Source organism: Paramisgurnus dabryanus, chromosome 8 (genome assembly GCF_030506205.2).
Source record: "Paramisgurnus dabryanus chromosome 8, PD_genome_1.1, whole genome shotgun sequence".
Lineage (NCBI taxonomy): Eukaryota > Metazoa > Chordata > Actinopteri > Cypriniformes > Cobitidae > Paramisgurnus > Paramisgurnus dabryanus.
Window position 1 is genome coordinate 38519990 of NC_133344.1, and position 19726 is coordinate 38539715.

Consider the following 19726-nt stretch of genomic DNA (forward strand, 5'->3'; position numbering starts at 1 on the left):
ATCTTAAAAAAGCAAATTACTTTCTATAACAATTTATATTTTGTAGATCTAAACAGAAATCATTGAACTTCCATATTATAAGATTCATAAGGGATTCGAAGTACAGAAAGATTTGACTATATGAAGGCTTTTTAATGTTTAAGAAATATATTAGGAAAAGGCAGCAATTAAAATCCACAGTTAAAGCAACACCAAAGAGTTTTTTTTTACCTTAAAATAACGTTTCCAAAAACGTTTCAGTGGTTCATCCACTTGAAACAGGGTGAATGGCACTTTCACATTTGCTTTGCAGCCCTCTATCGGCGAAAACCGCACTAAAGAAGTTTCCAACCGTCGGGTAGTGGTCCTGTAGTTCGAGTAAAAACTACAAAAACTTGCTTTACGGCAGATCTACAATCCAATCAGAGCCAGCTATGCTGCAATATTTACGATAGTGGTAATGGACAATAAAGCTTCTAACCTGGAGGGGGAGCAAAGAGCAAAAACTCTTTAGTGTTGCTTTAAGAAGCAAACAGGTATTTGAACCTGCTGATGTCTCTGGAATCCCAAGAACCCCTAAATACAGGATCTTTCAGTGCATAAAGCTGTATTTCTACCCCTCCTCCAAACTAAACTTGCAAAAATTAGTTTTTTTTTTTTTTTGCTGTGAGCATATAGGAAGACTATTTTCAAACAGTTGTATTCATTAATATTAGCCTGACGTTGTCATACTCAATTCTAGTCAGAATTTGAGTCTGATACCGCTCCATTGAGCTATAATTATGAGGCGTGTCTCAACCGAAAAATGCCTCTGCACTCAATTGGATAGACCTACGACCAATCAGAGCAACGGGGTGTGAGACGTATGTTGAAATGACGTATTTGCAGCTTGACCGAACTGCTAGTTATTTCGCTACGACACACACTACAAGTCTGAGTTTGCGAACGTACATCAACACCTACTATGTTTACAACATTTCATTTATATCACATTAAGTCATACAGTAAGACTATCTCTTACCATTTGTACATTAGTTGAACTTCATCCACGACGATACCCATTACGTTTGCTTGTTATATCCATCTCGTCGTGCACACCGAGTTGCATCGCCGTGATACCCATTTTAGTTGCTTCTTTAACTTGATCTTTCATAAGTGCGACAACTTTTGTCGAATCCCGTAGGACGGCAAAAACATCAACAAATGCCTTGCTCGCGTTTCTCTGTTCCTCTTTTAAAATCAATGCTCTGTCGATATCTTTTAGAACAGACTCAATGTCAGAGTCCACACATCTGATTTCTACCGCGGCAGCCATTTCGTTGTAAACAACAGATTCAACACACGCGCTCTTTGGTGACGTGGTTGATTTACGTTACTGATCATCTGTCCATCATCATATAAAGCCCGCCCTGACAATTTGATTGGTTCGACCAGCTTTGGGTCGAGCATAGTAGCAACTCAACGGTGAAACTCCAGACCGATCTTCCCGTTCCTCAAAATGTTGTGGGCGGGGCTAAGATCGGCTGGCACCCAGGCTACATTAATATGCCATAATACACTGAATAGCATAGATGAATGTCATTTTGGATTGTTGGTAAATCACCACTATGTTCAAACAAGACTGTATCATTAGGGGGAGGGGGCAGAGTAATGATTTGGGCTGGAATATTTAGAAGACAGTGGGTTCCTTTAGGGTCCCTGAGGGGGTCAAAAGGACATCTAGAAGATATGTAGAGTTCCTAAAAGATAATTTTTTCACTAAGGGAAATAAAAGGAATCATGTCTTCTGAAATAAATGTACTTTCATGGATAATAATACACCATCCCATGCTGCAAAAAGCATCACTGACCATTTTAATTCATATGGGCATAAAATAAGAAATAAATCAAGATTTGACTACCATAATCCTTTAATCTTAGTCCTATTAAGAGCCTTTAAAGCATCATTTTATGAAAGATCTGTGAGGTGGAGAGCACTGTAATTCGAGACATCAACTTAGGCATGCAATACTAGCATATTCAAGTGAAATAAAGGCAAAACCAATACTTGTTTACTTACAAGTTGTGGCTCGGGTGCAGCAGCCATCTTGTGAAGTGGCTCGGGTACGGCAGCCATCTTGATAACTGGTGCCAGTACGCCAATGGCCCTCTGGGCAACAGGTGTAGTTATGGCAATGTCCCTCTTAATAACTGGTGCAGATATGGAAGTTGCCATCTTAAAAATGGGTGCAGGTATGGGGGTAGCCATCTTAGGGACAGATACAGACAGGGCAGTCCTTTTAACAAAGGGTTTCCTTCGAATTGCCCTTCTGGACATAGATACAGTCATTGTGCTGGCCATTTTAGGAATGGAGATAGACAAGGTGGCGGCCATTTTAGGAAGGGAGACAGGCATGGTAAGGACAGGACTGGACAGAGTAACCGTAGTGCATACAGGCATCCGTGGCTGGTCTGGCTCCCCATCCCACGGAGCCTGATGCCTACTGCCCCCCCCCCAAATTTTTTTAGGAGGGTTGTCCTCGTCAACCTCACATATGGTGAAGGGAGACCCGCTCAATGCCAGGGCTAGCTCCACACAGTTCTCAAAACTTCCCTGAGGATCGTATTGAGAAAGTCGTGATTTAAGTGGTTAGTTCAAACTGCATTGGTAAAAAACTATTAAAGACTGGGTAATGGGTGTGTGGAACAAGATCCAAGAAGTCCTGTGTGTGATCCTCAAGGGAGTGGGAAAACTGGCGGAGCATAAAGACTCTCAGGCCGGTGGCCAAAATAACTGCTGGATCCTAGGTGGTGATTCTGTAATCAGTGTTGCCAGGTTCGCGGGTTTCCCACACAATTGGGCTATTTTGAAAATCCAGTTGTGGGAAAAATTACGGAGCCGCGGGTTGAAGTTTTTTGGGCTACTTTTATAATTTGCCGCGGCCACAAAAATGTTTGTCTGTAGTTAAGAATAAAGATAAATGTAAATGGGTAAAATACGGGAAAAAATATCGCAAAGAATGGGAGATGGAAAAAGGATTAATGGAGTGGATTCGTAGTGTTCCAAATGACGATAAAAAAGCATTCTGCAAATATTGCAAAAGTGAAATTAGAGCTCACCACGGTGATCTGATAGCACATGGTGTTACAGAAAAGCACAGAAAAAATGCAGCTCCTTTCTCAAATGCAAGAACATTATTTGACACAAGCGGATCTTTTTTAAGAACAAATGTTGCGGTAAAAGAAGCAGAGCTGCAGCTGGCTGTTCATGTTGCTTGCCACTCAAGCACCTTAACAATCGATCATTTGGGTAGCCTCGTGGATGAAATTTCCAAGAAAGGGATCAGTTTACACCGAACTAAATGCACATCACTAATTAATTCAGTTGTAGGACCAGTAGTGCATGAAGACCTTTTGGAAGATATAGGAAGTGGACCATACTCTCTAATTGTCGACGAAAGCACTGATGTCACAACCAGAAAACAACTGTGCATAAGGTATTACAGCAAAAAGCTCTCACAAATCATTAGCACTTTTGCAGGAATGATACACATAGTAGCTGGTGATTCACTGACTATAGCAAATGCTTTGTTCAAATTCCTGGATGTCAACAAACTGTCCATTCTAAATTGCATTGGTTTTGCAACAGATGGTTGTAACACAATGTGTGGACAACATAACTCAGTGCTACAAAAATTCAGTGACCGTAATCCCCATATTGTGTACATAAAATGTGTGTGCCATTCTCTTCAGCTCTGTGCATCAAAAGCTGTCAGTGTCCTGCCCAGAAATGTAGAGTATATAGAGTAAATGCCACTCAACGGCTCCACAAATACTCTGAACTGTACCAGACCATAAATGTAGGTGAAAACCCTTTAAAGATCCTGCAACTGTCAGACACCAGGTGGCTCGCTATTAGTGAATGTGTCAACCGTATCCTTTCACAGTATAAGGAGCTTAAGTTGCATTTTAAGTTGACAAAAGATAGTGAGAGAAGCTATGCTGCAGAATTGCTGTACCAAATGTACAGTGATGATATAAATCTGGTCTACCTGAAATTCCTCCAACCACTTGTATCAGAGTTAAACAGGCTTAATAAAGTCTTTCAACTTGATAAACCCAATCCTGCAAAACTCCTAAACGAACTTTTGGCATTTTATCAGTCCCTTCTTGAGCGTATTGGATTTCCAAAGACATTTCAGAACTGGCAAGATGTTATGGAGTTTAACCTTTCTGATGAGAACCTTTTGCCCATTGATGCTGTTGACTTTGGGGTGCAGTTTCGTATGGCTCTGCTTGAATCAAAGGGAATAAGTGACCAAGCACTACAGGATATCAAGCACAGGTGCAGGGACTACATGCTAGAGTTATGCAAGGAGATTAGGAAGAGACTTCCAGATAACATGAAACAGTTAGATGCTCTCAAATTCCTGTCACCAAGTCATGTTCTGTCCTCCAGTAAGCCGAGGATTGATGACCTTCCTTTTTTCTACCTCTTCAAAGGAGATGTAGGAAAAGCAGAACAACAGTGGAGAGTCATTCACACACTAGAATGGAAAAATAGAGAAGACAGCAAAACTGAGGACTTCTGGGTAGAAGTTTCTGCATATACAGATACTGCAGGTGATAAAAGCTTTAAAGAACTTGGCAATTTTGCATTGTGTCTTCTTGCTTTACCATTCAGCAATGCAGCAGTTGAGCGTTCATTTTCACAAATGACACTAATAAAAAACAAGCTAAGAACCAGGTTAGAGCAGACATCTTTGCTAAATATTATGAGGATCCGAGCCTACATGCAAAAAGAAAAATCTGCTGCCATGAATTTAAACCATCACCACGGATGCTTTCTCTCTTTACTGCTGAAATGTATTCAGCATCAGTTGAGGATGGGGAAGCAAGCACAAATGTATAACAAAAAGCAGCCCTAAAGGATTGTAGATAGTTCTTCTTCAAATCTGTATTCAAAGGCCACACAGTTTGGTCAAATAGTTCAACAAAAGAGTTCTGAAAAGAGAAGAAAAAGCAAAACCAGAAACAATGTTCAAGTTCAAGTAAGCATATTGTCATTTACCTTAAATTGAGTGTAATGTATGTTAAGTAAGGTTTTTTATTGTAGGTTAATTTTATTTTGTGTTAACAGAACAAAGAATCTGGAGAGAAGATAAGAGGGAAAAGTAAGTACAATTCACTATTTCTTTAACACATATGCTGTACCTAAGTATTTGTAAGGTTTTTTTAAAGGTTCAGAAAATATCTGAGAATATGTTTTTGTTTTTTGTTCATATTTATATATCAGATTATAAAGAATTTAAAAGGAATTAAAAGGAATAGTAAACTTTAAGTTATTTTCTGTAGTCCTGCATTTGTCGACTGTGATTGGACAAAAGAAAAAATTGTGCTAGTTTTTGTTCCATTTGGGCGGGTTTTATAGCCTAGAAATCTAGACGCACCCTAGCGGCCGCAAAATATATTTGCTGCCAGGGTTTAGTCTAGGCACTCACAATACACTTAACAGCTCCAAAAACCAAAATTTGGTCAGGCCAATCACATCGTGTGTAGCGTCTGTGGGGCGGGCTTAACATGATGACGACAGAGCTGCAACGGTTCCTACTTGAAAACAAAGAATGGCGCTGCTGCTGGCGAACAGCTTTCTTTTGAAGCGGCTTTGGCCGCGACTCTGGAGGACTTAGACTTATGTTTTTCTTTGAGAGAAGAGCAAATAACCCTACTGAAGTCCTTTTTAAGCAAGAAAGATGTGTTTGGAGTTTTGCCGACTGGTTACAGTAAAAGTTTGATATACCAATTAGCTAGCCTGGTTAGCCAGACCTACATCAAGACCTACATCGTTGCTCTGATTGGTCATAGCGCTATCCTATTGCGTGCAGAGGCATTTTGAGGGACAACCTTATATCCCGCCCCTTGCATTGAGCCGTTTGTGTGAAGAGTTGCCAGACCTTACATCTTGATGTAGGTCTGGCTAACCAGGCTACGGGTTTTAGGCTTTTATTGGGCTGGAAATTTTTCTTGGACCTGGCAACCCTGTGTAATGTTTTTTTGCTTAAAGCAAGCGGTCAGAGGATCCTAGTGCAGTATTTAATATATAAAAGTAAATCCAAACGAACAGGTACAAGACAAAATCCAGAAACAGACATGGGTGAACAAAGACACAGAGAGAACATTACATTTAACAATCACCGACACGAGACAATGCACATGTCACAGGTCGGAGCGGACCCAGATGCTAAAGAGTCACGCCGCTTCCTAGTTTCCACCTCGAGGAGGTCCCAAAGCCACCCCAATGACCAGACACACAAAGTACAAGTAAATTAAAACAAGCTTAATAAATTATTTAAAATAGTTTTCAGGGAGGGGAAAGGGGACTTTTAAACAATGTTCCTTCTGGCCTCCAGGTAGTGCTTTCTCGGGGAGAGCGGGGACGGGACTCCCTTGCTGTTCTTCCTTGAACCCGTGGCGCCCTCCGCTTCTCCTGGAGGCAGAATTTTAAGAAGAAGAGGCTTCAGTTGGGTGGTGGACCAATCCACGTGGCCTTGCTAGGAACTCTCCTGGCGATCCACTCTGCTGTCCTGAAACTCAGCACAATACACACAAGGTAAGTAGTAGGTGAGTAGCTGGACCTTACTCCGCTCTTTCAGCCGCTTGTGGCTGTGGACACAGGACACACTCAATGGGTGACTGGATTTCTTTCCCTCCTACAGGTAGCTGGTAGCAGTAGCTGCGGTAGGTACATCTCGGGTAACTGAGCTTGTGGTTCCCTCCTGTAGAGGATTCGTGGCTGCAACACAGAATGACACTTTACTGATAACTGTTACCTTTCTCTCTTACAGATGGCTGGTAGAAGCGGGTACGGTAGGTACTTCTCAGTTAACTGGGCTCGTAGTTTCCTCCTTTATAAGGTTTGTGGCTGCAACACAGAATGACACTTTACTGATAACTGTAACCTTTCTCTCTTACAGGTGGCTGGTAGCAGTGGATGCGGTAGGTACTTCTCAGGTAACTGGCTCGTAGTTTCCTCCTTAAGGGGTTCGTGGCTGCAACACAGAAGGACACTTTACTGATAACTGTAACCTTTCTCTCTTACAGGTGGCTGGTAGCAGTGGATACGGTAGGTACATCTCAGGTAACTGGGCTCGTAGTTTCCTCCTTTAGAGGGTTCGTGGCTGCAACACAGAATGACACTTTACTGATAACTGTAACCTTTCTCTCTTACAGGTGGCTGGTAGCAATGGATATGGTAGGTACTTCTCAGGTAACTGGGCTCATAGTTTCCTCCTTTAGAGGGTTTGTGGCTGCAACACAATGGTAAATATAACACAGGTGACTGGAAACCCGTACCCCTGACTCTTCAGGGTCTCAATCCTCGGACGCTTCAACCTTAAATGTAAATCGTGGGCGGTGGCTTGTGATGGACTAACATCTACACAGTAAATAGGGTTACTCACAGACCTTTCGTTGTAAGTCGTCTTCTCACGGGCCTTGCTCCGAGGCCTCTGATACAACGGGGAACTTCAACACTGTCACAGTCGAGCCGAACGCTGCCCTCTCCTCTCTTCTACGTCTGGTTCCAGAGATCTAGACAGGGGCGCACTTTTGAAGAGGCTCCGCAACAGGCAAAGTTAATCCACACCATGCTTAGACAGCAATACAACTTTCTTCACACATGAGCAAATACTTTGGACCTCTACTCACGTACGGTCTGAATTCCCTGTACGATTTACCACTGTCTCCACAGAGCCAAAACGATTTCCAAGGCTAGAGATTTGGACGATACGCCTATCTCCACATGGTGTCGCTGGACAGCATATAATTGTAAAATACTTCACCAGCCTCACCTCGTTTTCTTCTCTCACAGCTAACTCCAATCTATAATGGCTTCTGACGACAAATACACAGCATTCCACTGCAATACATCAAGTGTACACACATTCAGGAAAGTCAAAGACTCACCCACAGCACTCCACACACTTTAAGTGAATAAATAAGGTCAGGCCATGATCTTCATGGAGCTGGGCTGGGGACCTATGGGGCGTTGTAATGGTGAAGGACCAATGGGTAGACGTAGCTGCTGCGACTGCTTTTCCTCCTAATATTTATGTGGTTCCCGGCTCACCCACCACTCTGCTCCGTGATAGGGCCGCTATTTCGGTTCGCTGAGGGCTCACAACACACGTTGAATAATGCACTTCTAACAATCACATCCAGCTTTAAGCTCTTCGTACTCACAGTAAATGATCACACTTTCTCCTTCGTTTCCTTCGCCTTCAAGCTGGCTGGTTCCGCTTCACGCTGCACGTGATCCGGTAGTATTCATCCAACTGTTGTACAAACACATCTATGAAGCATGCATGTCAATTCGTCCAATACAACAAGGAACTTCCAATACACTCAGCCCAGTCAAATATCCTCTTCGTTTGTTGCCAGACACCGTTTCATCCAGCTCTCCGTTCTCACACCACGACAGCTTAATAAGCACCCCACCGCTCGAGCCCAACATATCAACTGTACCACCAAAACACACAACACTAACCTTGGGTTTCCATGTTCTCTTTATACTCCTTCAATTCCTCTCATCCTCCAATCCCAGATCGCCGCGTTTATTTCACACACCTGCATTTGATCGGCTTGATTTCGCTCACGGTGTTTTCCCGGAAGTTCCGGTGTTTCCTCCGGGCGGAAACCATCTCCGGGCGGAACCAATCTTCTTAATTTTTGGTTCCGCCCCATGTAATCGTCACCCTGTGACACACACACTTGGCTAAATACACTAAGTTATGGTATACACCTGGGGGAACAATCAGCACGCAGATCAATTAAACAATAGACCTACACAGAACTACAAAACATGGCAGAAACAGACAGGAATTCGAAATAAGAGACATGACAGGGGAGACACAGACAGAGTTCATGACAGCACTCAGGGCTTGAGAATCATTAAAAAGATCTGCCTCAGAAAAATGATTTGTGGGATCAGAAAAAACGTGACCTTTAACAAAACTCAAGTTCCCAAAAAATGAACAGCAGCATTGCTGCTGGAAGATTGTGCATGAAATTCAGTATTTTGTAGTTTAGCTTCAATTGGTCTTTAGGTGGTTCAATATTTTCTATAAAACAATAAAAGCAAACTAATGTAATGACGCTGATCCCACATGGAATTTCAAAACACGATAAAGGACAGATCATTTCCTGTTCTGCTACAAAGGCTCCTGCTCTACCTTCACATGAACATGGCAAAGAAGACACTCCTGCTACTGCTGCTATATGGTGCTTGCATCCCAGCCACAGCAGAACTCTGCAAAATGCTTAGCCAGCCATTCCCACCACTTCTTTCTGCAGAAAGAGAAATCAACATTGGGGGGATTTTGTCAATTCATAGAACTGTTGTGCAAAAGTTGCATCCTTTCACTTCCAAACCAGAACCACCTACATGTGTCAGGTCTGTATGAAAATAATGTTGCATTATGAATACTGTAGTATTATGAATACTACTACTGGGACAGTTCACTCAAAAATGATTTACTCATCATCAAGTTGTTCCATACCTGCATGAATTTCTTTGTTCTGCAAAATTTTTGTAACCAAGCAGACCTGGAGCACCATTGCCTACTGTTAATAATATCTTAATTTGTAATTTGTGCAACCTAAAAGCAAACCACACTATGAAATTGTTACTTTTGCAGTGTATGATGCTTGTTTTCAGTGGGATGGAAAGTTTAGCTGTAAATATGACTTTAATTTTGGGGTCAATTTGATTTTTATGTTCAGCACTTTTTTTTCAGTTTTTTAAATGTGCTCTCTATATAAATGAACATGAACTGTATAAATAAACAGGTCATTCTAAAATTGGCAAGCTGCAATATTTGTTGCAATTGTCTGCATCTATGTGCAATGAGAGATGTCCGCCTGGCACTAGAAAGGCTGTGCAGAAAGAAAAACCTACATGTTGTTATGACTGTATACCATGTACAGAAAGTGAAATCAGTAAAACTACTGGTAAAATAAATCTGAATAACTATATTTGTAGAGGTGGATAAATTATTTTAAGCAAAACAAAGGAATGTATATAGGTTAAGAAAAACTTAAGGGTCAGTAAATTATGCCAGATTTATCAATTTTTGGTAAACTATCCCTGTGGTACTAAAGTGGTACTATAAAAATACCGTAATGATTATTTGATGGTAACACTTGACTGATGTTTATTGTCACAGCTTTAACTTGCGTGAGTTTAAAGTGGCTCAGACACTGATTTTTGCCATAGAGGAGATAAACAACAGCACACAGCTGTTGCCTGGTGTCACTTTGGGCTATAAAATATATGATGCATGTGGTACAATAAATCAGGCTATTCTGTCGAGCATGGCTTTGATAAATGGCATTAAAGAGACTTTGCATGATGAGTCCTGTTCTAGACCACCATTTGTTCAAGCCATTGTTGGAGAGACAAGCTCTTCTTCCACCATTGCCATCGCCTCTTTACTAAGCCCTTTCAGTTTCCCTGTGGTAAGAACTCTCTTATTGATTTGCCACATGTTGTCATGATAAATCAATGCATAATGAACCACTGCAAGATGCCCCAAATGTACAAGTACAGAAATATGTTATTATGAAAACAATTGGTCTAAATATCACAAGTTAAAATAATTGTTTTCTTTTGTTTTTGTAGATCAGTCAATTTGCCTCATGTGCATGCTTGAGTGACAGAAAAAGGTTTTCATCCTTCTTCAGAACGATAGCCAGTGATTATTATCAAAGCAGAGCACTGGCTCAGCTTGTCAAGCACTTTGGCTGGACTTGGGTTGGAACGGTCAACAGTCGCAATGATTATGGTACCTATGGAATCTCAACATTTGAAAAGACAGCACAACAATTGGGGATTTGTGTTGAATACTCAGAGACCGTATCAAGAACTGATACACAAGAGCAGCTCCTAAAGACACTGGAAGTGATTAAAAGATCAACAGCCAAGGTCGTGGTATCTTTTACATCTTTTGGAGATTTTCTCCCACTCCTGCAATTAATTGCACAACAGAATGTCACTGGGCTCCAGTGGGTCGGTAGCGAATCCTGGATCACTTCTCGAATTATTGCAGAAACAAAGGAATACAGTTTACTCACAGGAGCCGTGGGCTTTGCCTTACAGAACATGAAGCTCGACGGCCTGCGAGAGTTCCTTTTAACTGTGCACCCTGATCAAGATGCAAAAAATGAACTTTTGAAAGATTTCTGGGAAACAGCTTTTCAGTGCTCTTTCAGAAACACCGGAGGTAGCACAGGTGGCTGTACTGGCTCAGAACGCTTAGCAGAAGTGCAAAATGAATATACTGAGGCATTAGAGATGCGCATTGCAAATAAAGTGTACACAGCAACTTATGCTGTCGCACATGCACTGCATAATTTGATAAAAGATGTCAATTCCTCCACCAACAGCAGCAAAGTAGAGATGCCCATGCCAAGAAAGGTGATCAAGAAAACAGAGAATTAAAAGATAAAAGTCAAACTGAAACCAATTACGTTTGTGTTTATTCTCAGGTGCTGGACTATATGAGAGATGTCAGTTTCACTGCCAAAACAGGTGAGAAAATATTTTTTGATTCAAGTGGGGATCCTGTGGCGAAATATGATCTGGTCAACTGGCAGCCTGCTAAAGATGGAAGTATGCAGTTTAAACTGGTTGGTGCGTATGACCACTCACTGACTCCAGTGCAACGTCTTAAAATTAATCAGGAACTTGTGGTATGGGCTGAGAACAGCAGACAGGTACGTTAAAAATTTAAGAGGGCAAATTATGAGGGCATGATGAATAACTTGGCAATATAACAAGAAATATAAAAGCTGACTGAACAAACTATCGCTTTAATCCTCTGGGGTCTAAGGGGTTTTTAGGTTTTGACATGCACTGACATTTGTGCTTTTTCAGTTGCTTAAAAACACAATAATGGAAAAAGTTTTATAACACTGCATTCAGCACAAACTGGGCTACTATTTTATATGATTAACATGTATGTACATGTTTGTATTTTTTGAGAGAAAAATGTTTATGCATGGTTTTTGAAAAAGAAAAAAATTTAAGTGACTGATATAAGTCCACAAAACCCATACTAATCATGTTTTCCCAAGACTTTTCAAAACAGGATCTAGTAGTCTAGAGTTTTTTCTTTAAAATGATGTGAAAATCATTCTGCTTACTCATTCACATAAAACAAAATATTGATTCACAATTTCAAAGTCACTTTTTGGCAGGAAGGCAATATGCAAGGAGGCTGGAAACTCTTGGATAATCTGTGATTGACAGCTGAAGAACAATACACTTGCATACTGAGCTGCATAATGAGCCTTTAAGGCAGTAAGACGACGCCATTATTGTTACGTGTTTGTTTGTGAAAGCAACACAAAAGAAATGCCTTTCCATGCAGGATCCTGCGTTAAATAAACTTACTGTGCAGAGATATACACGAATAAACAAGGTTTTAGATGTGTTTAGATGCGTCTTAATACAAAGTGCGTCAAATATGAGGCATTGTGTGTTTGTGTGTGCGTTTGGCCGTCGATCGCGTCTGACCGATGCACAAAGAAAAAACTAGCGTCTGGAGATAACTTTTATTTACAGGCGAGAGTAAACAAGTAGTCTATCACACTGACGAAGCACACACACTCACGTCTGTCTGGAGATAACTTTAGGTGCGAGTAAACAAGTAGATGTGATGTTTGCAATCGCATCTTTTATAATGATACCACAAAGCGCGTCAAATATGAGGCATCATGTGTTTAGACTCATGTGTTTAGTGTCTCCAGACGCGAGTATAACAGTCGAGAGTAAACAAGTAGATGACATGTTTCCAGCACTCGGATTAAAACACATCACTGAATGGCTGCAGAGACGTATAGTCTCCAACTCTCCATTGACTGTGGGGTTGAATAATGAATATGGATGATCTTTGCTCTTCTCTTCAATGGAGCGGGGCGTGGCTCATTATAGATAATGATGTAACAGGAGAAAGACAGTACATCTCCCTCTTCTAATACAATTAACAACGAATTACAATATTTGTTTTCGATTTCACTTACATCTTCCAAAAGCAGACATTCCAAGCATTATGTAGACATTTATCTTTTGTTTCTATGACAAGTATTTGTTAAGTTACAGTTCATTTTTCTGACGTGTTTCTGAAAGGACTTCACTGAGGGAGAGAGAACAAAACGTGCATCATGTTTATTTTCTTAATTTTGTGAAAAGCACAACATTCTGTTTTTATTGGGAGTGGACAGAAAAAACTAGACAATTTAACGTTTTAAATGATGTATAAATCATATCTGTATGTCAAAAATCAGCAGAGTTACATAAGTCTCTTTGGGGAGTGATCGAAAAATAAAGAGTTTGCCGTGCCCACGCCGCCGTTGACCCCAGAGTGTTCAGGTCAAGCAATTGACTTGGTTTGAAATCATTATTTGGGCCTTATATGGCACTTCTCTTTTCACAGCTGCCTGTGTCTGTGTGCACTGAGAGTTGTCCTCCAGGCACTAGAAAGGCTGCACAGAAAGGAAGACCTATCTGCTGTTATGACTGTATTCAATGTGCACTTGGAGAAATCAGTAATGAGACAGGTAATAAGTACTCGCTCATGCTTTAATACTGTACAATGGCCAGAGACCTTGAAATGTGCTTTGTATTTATTTTTGTTTAATTCCTTCACAGATTCTAGTGACTGCTTTCCTTGTGATTTGGAGTATTGGTCAAATGAAAGCAAAGACAAATGTGTTTTAAAAGTGATTGAATTCCTTTCCTATACAGAAAACATGGGGATTGTGCTTTCTTTTTGTTCTTTCATTGGAGCATTATTTTCATCAATTGTATTTTTTGTGTTTTATCTTCATAGAGAAACACCTATTGTAAGAGCCAACAATTCAGAGCTGAGCTTCCTGTTGCTCTTCTCATTGACTCTGTGTTTTCTCTGTTCACTTACTTTCATTGGTCGGCCCACTGAGTTGTCCTGTATGTTGCGTCACACAGCGTTTGGGATCACTTTTGTCCTCTGTATCTCCTGTGTTCTGGGGAAAACAATAGTGGTGTTAATGGCATTCAAGGCCACACTTCCAGGAAGTAATGTCATGAAATGGTTTGGGCCTCCTCAACAAAGACTAAGTGTTGTTATCCTTACATTAATACAGGTCCTAATTTGTGTGCTTTGGCTAACAATATCACCTCCTTTCCCATATAAGAACATGCATTATTACAAAGATAAGATCATTCTAGAATGTCATTTAGGTTCAGCTGTTGGTTTCTGGGCTGTTCTTGCCTATATTGGCTTGCTTTCAGTCTTGTGTTTTATTTTAGCTTTTCTGGCTCGTAAGCTCCCTGATAACTTTAATGAAGCTAAATTCATCACATTCAGTATGCTCATATTCTGTGCTGTATGGATCACATTTTTCCTAGCTTACATCAGTACACCTGGAAAATTTACTGTAGCCTTGGAGATATTCGCTATTTTAGCTTCAAGTTTTGCTTTACTTTTTTGCATATTTTCCCCAAAATGCTACATAATTTTGTTAAAACCAGAGCAAAATACAAAGAAACATATGATTGGGAAATAGTTATTCTAAAAAAACTCGATGAAAATGTAGTAAGTAACTAAGTAAACAACAATTGACAACCAAACAAAAAACATTGCCATGGAATAAAAAAGCATGCAAGCACAAATATATATATGCTTTTGGCTTGTTAGAGAGACAAAATGACTGGAAGAGGTTCAACATTACTGCCTGGACAAACAGTAAAATCACATAGTTGATTAACAAGTCACACATCATCTATTTAATGATGTCTGCACTAGGGTTGTCTGACCCACAGATATGTATATAAAGGCTAGATGGCTCAAGGCGGAGTCAGCTGTGTCGTCACTTGGCGGCCATCTTAGGTCAGTGCTGCCATAGTGCTGCTCCCTGCTGCTGTGGACGGAAGGTGAGTGACAAACGCCAACTAAAATGCTCGTAACTTGCTGAATTCTTGACGGATTTACAAACGGTTTGGTTTTATACAAACGTTATTAACATGGCTATAATTCTGGATGCTTCAAACCAATCCATTTGAAAATCGGTAAAAAATTAAGCAAGTTATGGTCATTTAAAAGTACCTGCATCATTAAAACTCAATGCTACGAGTGAGCGAGCGCCCTGTCGTAAGATGGCCGCCAAAATACGGACGTTCCACTCAATTGGCCATCAGCGCGGACGAGCCATCTAGCCTTTAGATACATATCTATGGTCTGACCCATATGTCCTGCTCTCCACAGGCTGTGGCAGGCTCTGCAGTGCAGGCTGAGTCAGCACTAGGCACAATGGACTATCCCTATCCATGTTTCCATGGAAATGGAAATGCCAAATTTCGATTAATAATCCCTTCATTTACGCTCACTTGAGGTGGTTTTTGATTTATGCGAAAAAGAGTAAATGTAAAAAAAAATGGGAGCTTGAAACGCATATGCCGAATTAATTCTGACGTAGCCAACTTTTAACTCTCGTGACTGACCATCGAGCTGTCTCCCCTGGAGTTGTCTTTTACCATATATGGTGCTCGACATCATCGCAGTGTCCTTGCATTTTCAACAATGCCATATTCTGGACATATATTGTGTACTGCCTAATAAGAAATTACATTGACTTAATAAATAATTAATTATATTTAACCGCCTGTATTACTTACATTAAATAAAAAAACAATGCATTAATTTGGGTTATTATGGCCTAAACCCTCTGAAGATCAGTTTATATCTTGTTAGTGTGTTAAGTTTCATACAGTAAATATCTTCTGTCATAACTAATACAAGTCAAATTTGGTGATTTGAATTCCAATTACACTAAGTTATATTGCAACAATACACAAAACAAAAACAATCTAAAAAAAACCCCTTGGTAACACTTTATTTTAAGCAAAGTACCTACAAAGTACCGCGAAATTAAACCGAATTTACAGCGTACCTATTTGTAACAACAGAGTACCTCTACAGTACGTACTTGTAGTTATAAGGGAACAATATTTTAAGTTTGGGGTAATAAGGGGGTAAGAATATATGGAAAATTATTCTCTAAGTATTTCATAACTACAGGGTACCTATTGTAATATAACGTGGTATGTATGACTTACGTCTATGGGTAATATGGTCTATGTGTAATATGTTTTTTTTTTCATATTTGCTACTTACCTGATGAAGTGTTTTGTATAGCCTACAGTTGATGTCTACAAGCCACGTCTGTTATGATGGTGGTGGATGAACCCAAATGCAGACAACAAGGGGTTAACTTAGGATATTTATTAATGAACAAAACAGAAAACTAAACCCACGAGGGGGCAAAACAATATAAACAGGAAGACTTAAGAACACTAAACTAGACAGGACACTGGACTAAATTCTGACACTAAACTGGATACACTTAACAATTAACTAGACAAAACACTTGACATATAAACACTAGACTAGACTTGACTCTTAAACAGCGTACTCACAGGTATCTGGAAAACAATGCACAAGCACAGGACAACAAACACAAGGATCTTAAATAGAGGACAACTAATGAGGGCAACAGGTGACAGGAATAAAACAATAATGAGGAGGATGACAAGGGAGCGGGGTAAAAGAGACAAGACACTGGGAACACGTGGTCCAGTAAATCAATACTAAGACCACGTGAACCCACACAAAACATGGGTCTGTCATGATTCTGCCACAAGACTAGATTAAACAAAGGACAAGATGGCAGAACCATGACAGAATCCCCCCCTAAAGGAGCGGCTACCAGACGCTCCCCAGGGGAACACTAGACACGGGACAAGACAGACTGACAGATAGACAAAAACCAAGAAAACATGACAAATATACACAGGGGCAGACAAGAATACACTACAAAGGGGTTGGGGTGACATAACAAAAACAACAAACAAGGGAGGGGGGGCGGAGGCAAAACAGAGTTCATGTGAGGAAGTCCAGGTGGGGTGGAGCTGGGTGGGCAAGGGGTCTTGGGTTCAGGGGTAGTGGAGGGCTTGGGACGAGGAGTCCGGGCAGGCTTGGCGGGGAGCTTGGAGGCAACAGGCTTGGTTGGGGATGCAGGCTGGGAAAGGGGAACAAAAGGAGGCACGGCAGGGTTCCAGGGCGTGGTAGGGGTAGACGAGGGAGCAAAAGGGGACAAGCCAGGACTCACAGGGTAGGAGAGAGAGTCAAGGGTGGACATGGAGACAGTAGCGGGGGACCAGGCAGACGAACATGATGACAGTGCTGGGGAGGAAGCAACAGAAGGAGCTGGAGAGACAGGGGGCGCTGCGTCCGGCAGCGGAGACAAGACAGGAACAGAGACAGGGGGCGCTGCGTCCGGCAGCGGAGACGAGACAGAGACAGGGGGCGCTGCGTCCGGCAGCGGAGACGAGACAGAGACAGGGGGCGCTGCGTCCGGCAGCGGAGACGAGACAGTGACAGGGGGCGCTGCGTCCGGCAGCGCAGACGAGACCGGGACAGAGACAGTGACAGGGGGCGCTGCGTCCGGCAGCGCAGACGAGACCGGGACAGAGACAGTGACAGGGGGCGCTGCGTCCGGCAGCGCAGACGAGACCGGGACAGACACAGTGACAGGGGGCGCTGCGTCCGGCAGCGCAGACGAGACCGGGACAGAGACAGTGACAGGGGGCGCTGCGTCCGGCAGCGCAGACGAGACCGGGACACTGACAGTGACAGGAGGCTGCAGCGGAGGCTGCGCAGACGGCAGGGGCTGCAGCGGTGGCTGCGCAGACGGCAGGGGCTGCAGCGGTGGCTGCGCAGACGGCAGGGGCTGCAGCGGTGGCTGCGCAGACGGCAGGGGCTGCAGCGGTGGCTGCGCAGACGGCAGGGGCTGCAGCGGTGGCTGCGCAGACGGCAGGGGCTGCAGCGGTGGCTGCGCAGACGGCAGGGGCTGCAGCGGTGGCTGCGCAGACGGCAGGGGCTGCAGCGGTGGCTGGAGAGCCGAGACAGGGGGTTCAGTGGCTAGCAGTGACGCCGATGCTCCCTTTCTCCGCTTCTTCCTCCGTGGCCGTGGAGCCGAGAGAGAGGCAGTAGAGATGGGCACTGCGGAGGTGGCGACAGGCTCCGTGGAGGATCCTTCGGATGCCGACTCCCACGAACTCCTCCTCTCACGTTTCCTTTGGAGGTCGACAGGCGGGGTAGAGCTCTTTGAAGCAGAGGTGGTGAGAGCAGGGTCCACAGGCGTAGCAACAGCCAGGACTCGACCCTCCGGGATGGAAGGAAGAGGGGCATGACTGGAAGCTCCAATAGGATCCCTGGACTCCCGGTTCATTAAGAACTCCAACGTGTCGGAGAAGCCCAGGGGTTTAACAATCTCCTGTTCATACTTGGTGAGGGGCTCATCCAGGCAACTGTTAAAAATGAGCTTTAGCTCTGGCTCGCGAAACCCAGAGCCGCTCGCTGCTCTCAGGAAGTCGAAGGCAAAGTCCTTGACATCCTTGCCCCTCTGGCGAAAACCAAATAATACATGAGCCTGGTGGGCTCTTCTGAAAGAAAGGTTTGAGTCCATAGTCTGCTGGGTTCAGTTAAGGCTTGTGCATTCTGTTATGATGGTGGTGGATGAACCCAAATGCAGACAACAAGGGGTTAACTTACTGTAGGATATTTATTAATGAACAAAACAGAAAACTAAACCCACGAGGGGGCAAAACAATATAAACAGGAAGACTTAAGAACACTAAACTAGACAGGACACTGGACTAAATTCTGACACTAAACTGGATACACTTAACAATTAACTAGACAAAACACTTGACATACAGTATAAACACTAGACTAGACTTGACTCTTAAACAGCGTACTCACAGGTATCTGGAAAACAATGCACAAGCACAGGACAACAAACACAAGGATCTTAAATAGAGGACAACTAATGAGGGCAACAGGTGACAGGAATAAAACAATAATGAGGAGGATGACAAGGGAGCGGGGTAAAAGAGACAAGACACTGGGAACACGTGGTCCAGTAAATCAATACTAAGACCACGTGAACCCACACAAAACATGGGTCTGTCATGATTCTGCCACAAGACTAGATTAAACAAAGGACAAGATGGCAGAACCATGACAACGTCGGCAAATAAAATATAACACACAATAAAAATAATAGCAACATGTACCTCCCAGCAAACAGGGGACGTCCCCCGGACGTTGTGAACGTCCTTTTAGGTCCGCATAAGGTCCGCATTGTTACGTTCGCTGGCGGACCTTGTGGGGACGTCCGCAATTGGTCCGCATTGTAACGTTCACTGGCGGACCTTCCGGGGACGTCCGCAATTGGTCCTCATTGTAACGTTCGCTGGCGGACCTTCCGGGACGTCCGCAATTGGTCCTCATTGTAACGTTCGCTGGCGGACCTTCCGGGGACGTCGGCATAAGGTCCGCTTTGTAACGTTTTCTGCCGGACTCCCATGTCTGGGTTATCGTCCTTCATCTGACCCGTTGCTTTTCGGCATCATCAGAAAAGGCTCTTGAAACACGAAAGTTTCAAAAGAAAAAAACACCTGAACTAAGATTGGATTTTATCAGGAATGTGGCTATTCCTAAAAATATCTCTTTAAATTACTGTATAATGAATTTTAAGCAGATTAGTGTTTTGCATATTGGCACTTACTATGGTTTTAATACAAATGTACCATATAGTAATAGAAAAAACATACACATGTGCATGGATGTTATGTTTGTATTGTAACAATTAAAATAATAGTTACTAT

The 19726-nt window shown here is 42.5% G+C and overlaps 1 protein-coding gene across 1 annotated transcript; it reads left to right on the forward strand.

Annotated features, from left to right (window-relative positions):
- Positions 1 to 2651: 2651 nt before the first annotated feature.
- Positions 2652 to 14562, forward strand: LOC135770539 (vomeronasal type-2 receptor 1-like). Its single transcript, XM_065280201.2, has 14 exons — positions 2652 to 2769; positions 3712 to 4581; positions 5099 to 5132; positions 6452 to 6568; positions 6804 to 6872; positions 6933 to 6969; positions 7060 to 7085; positions 7189 to 7278; positions 9176 to 9409; positions 10182 to 10473; positions 10637 to 11431; positions 11503 to 11730; positions 13452 to 13575; positions 13667 to 14562. Exons 1-14 carry the CDS (start codon positions 2652 to 2654, stop codon positions 14560 to 14562), a joined length of 3930 nt encoding a protein of 1309 aa, XP_065136273.2.
- Positions 14563 to 19726: the final 5164 nt, after the last annotated feature.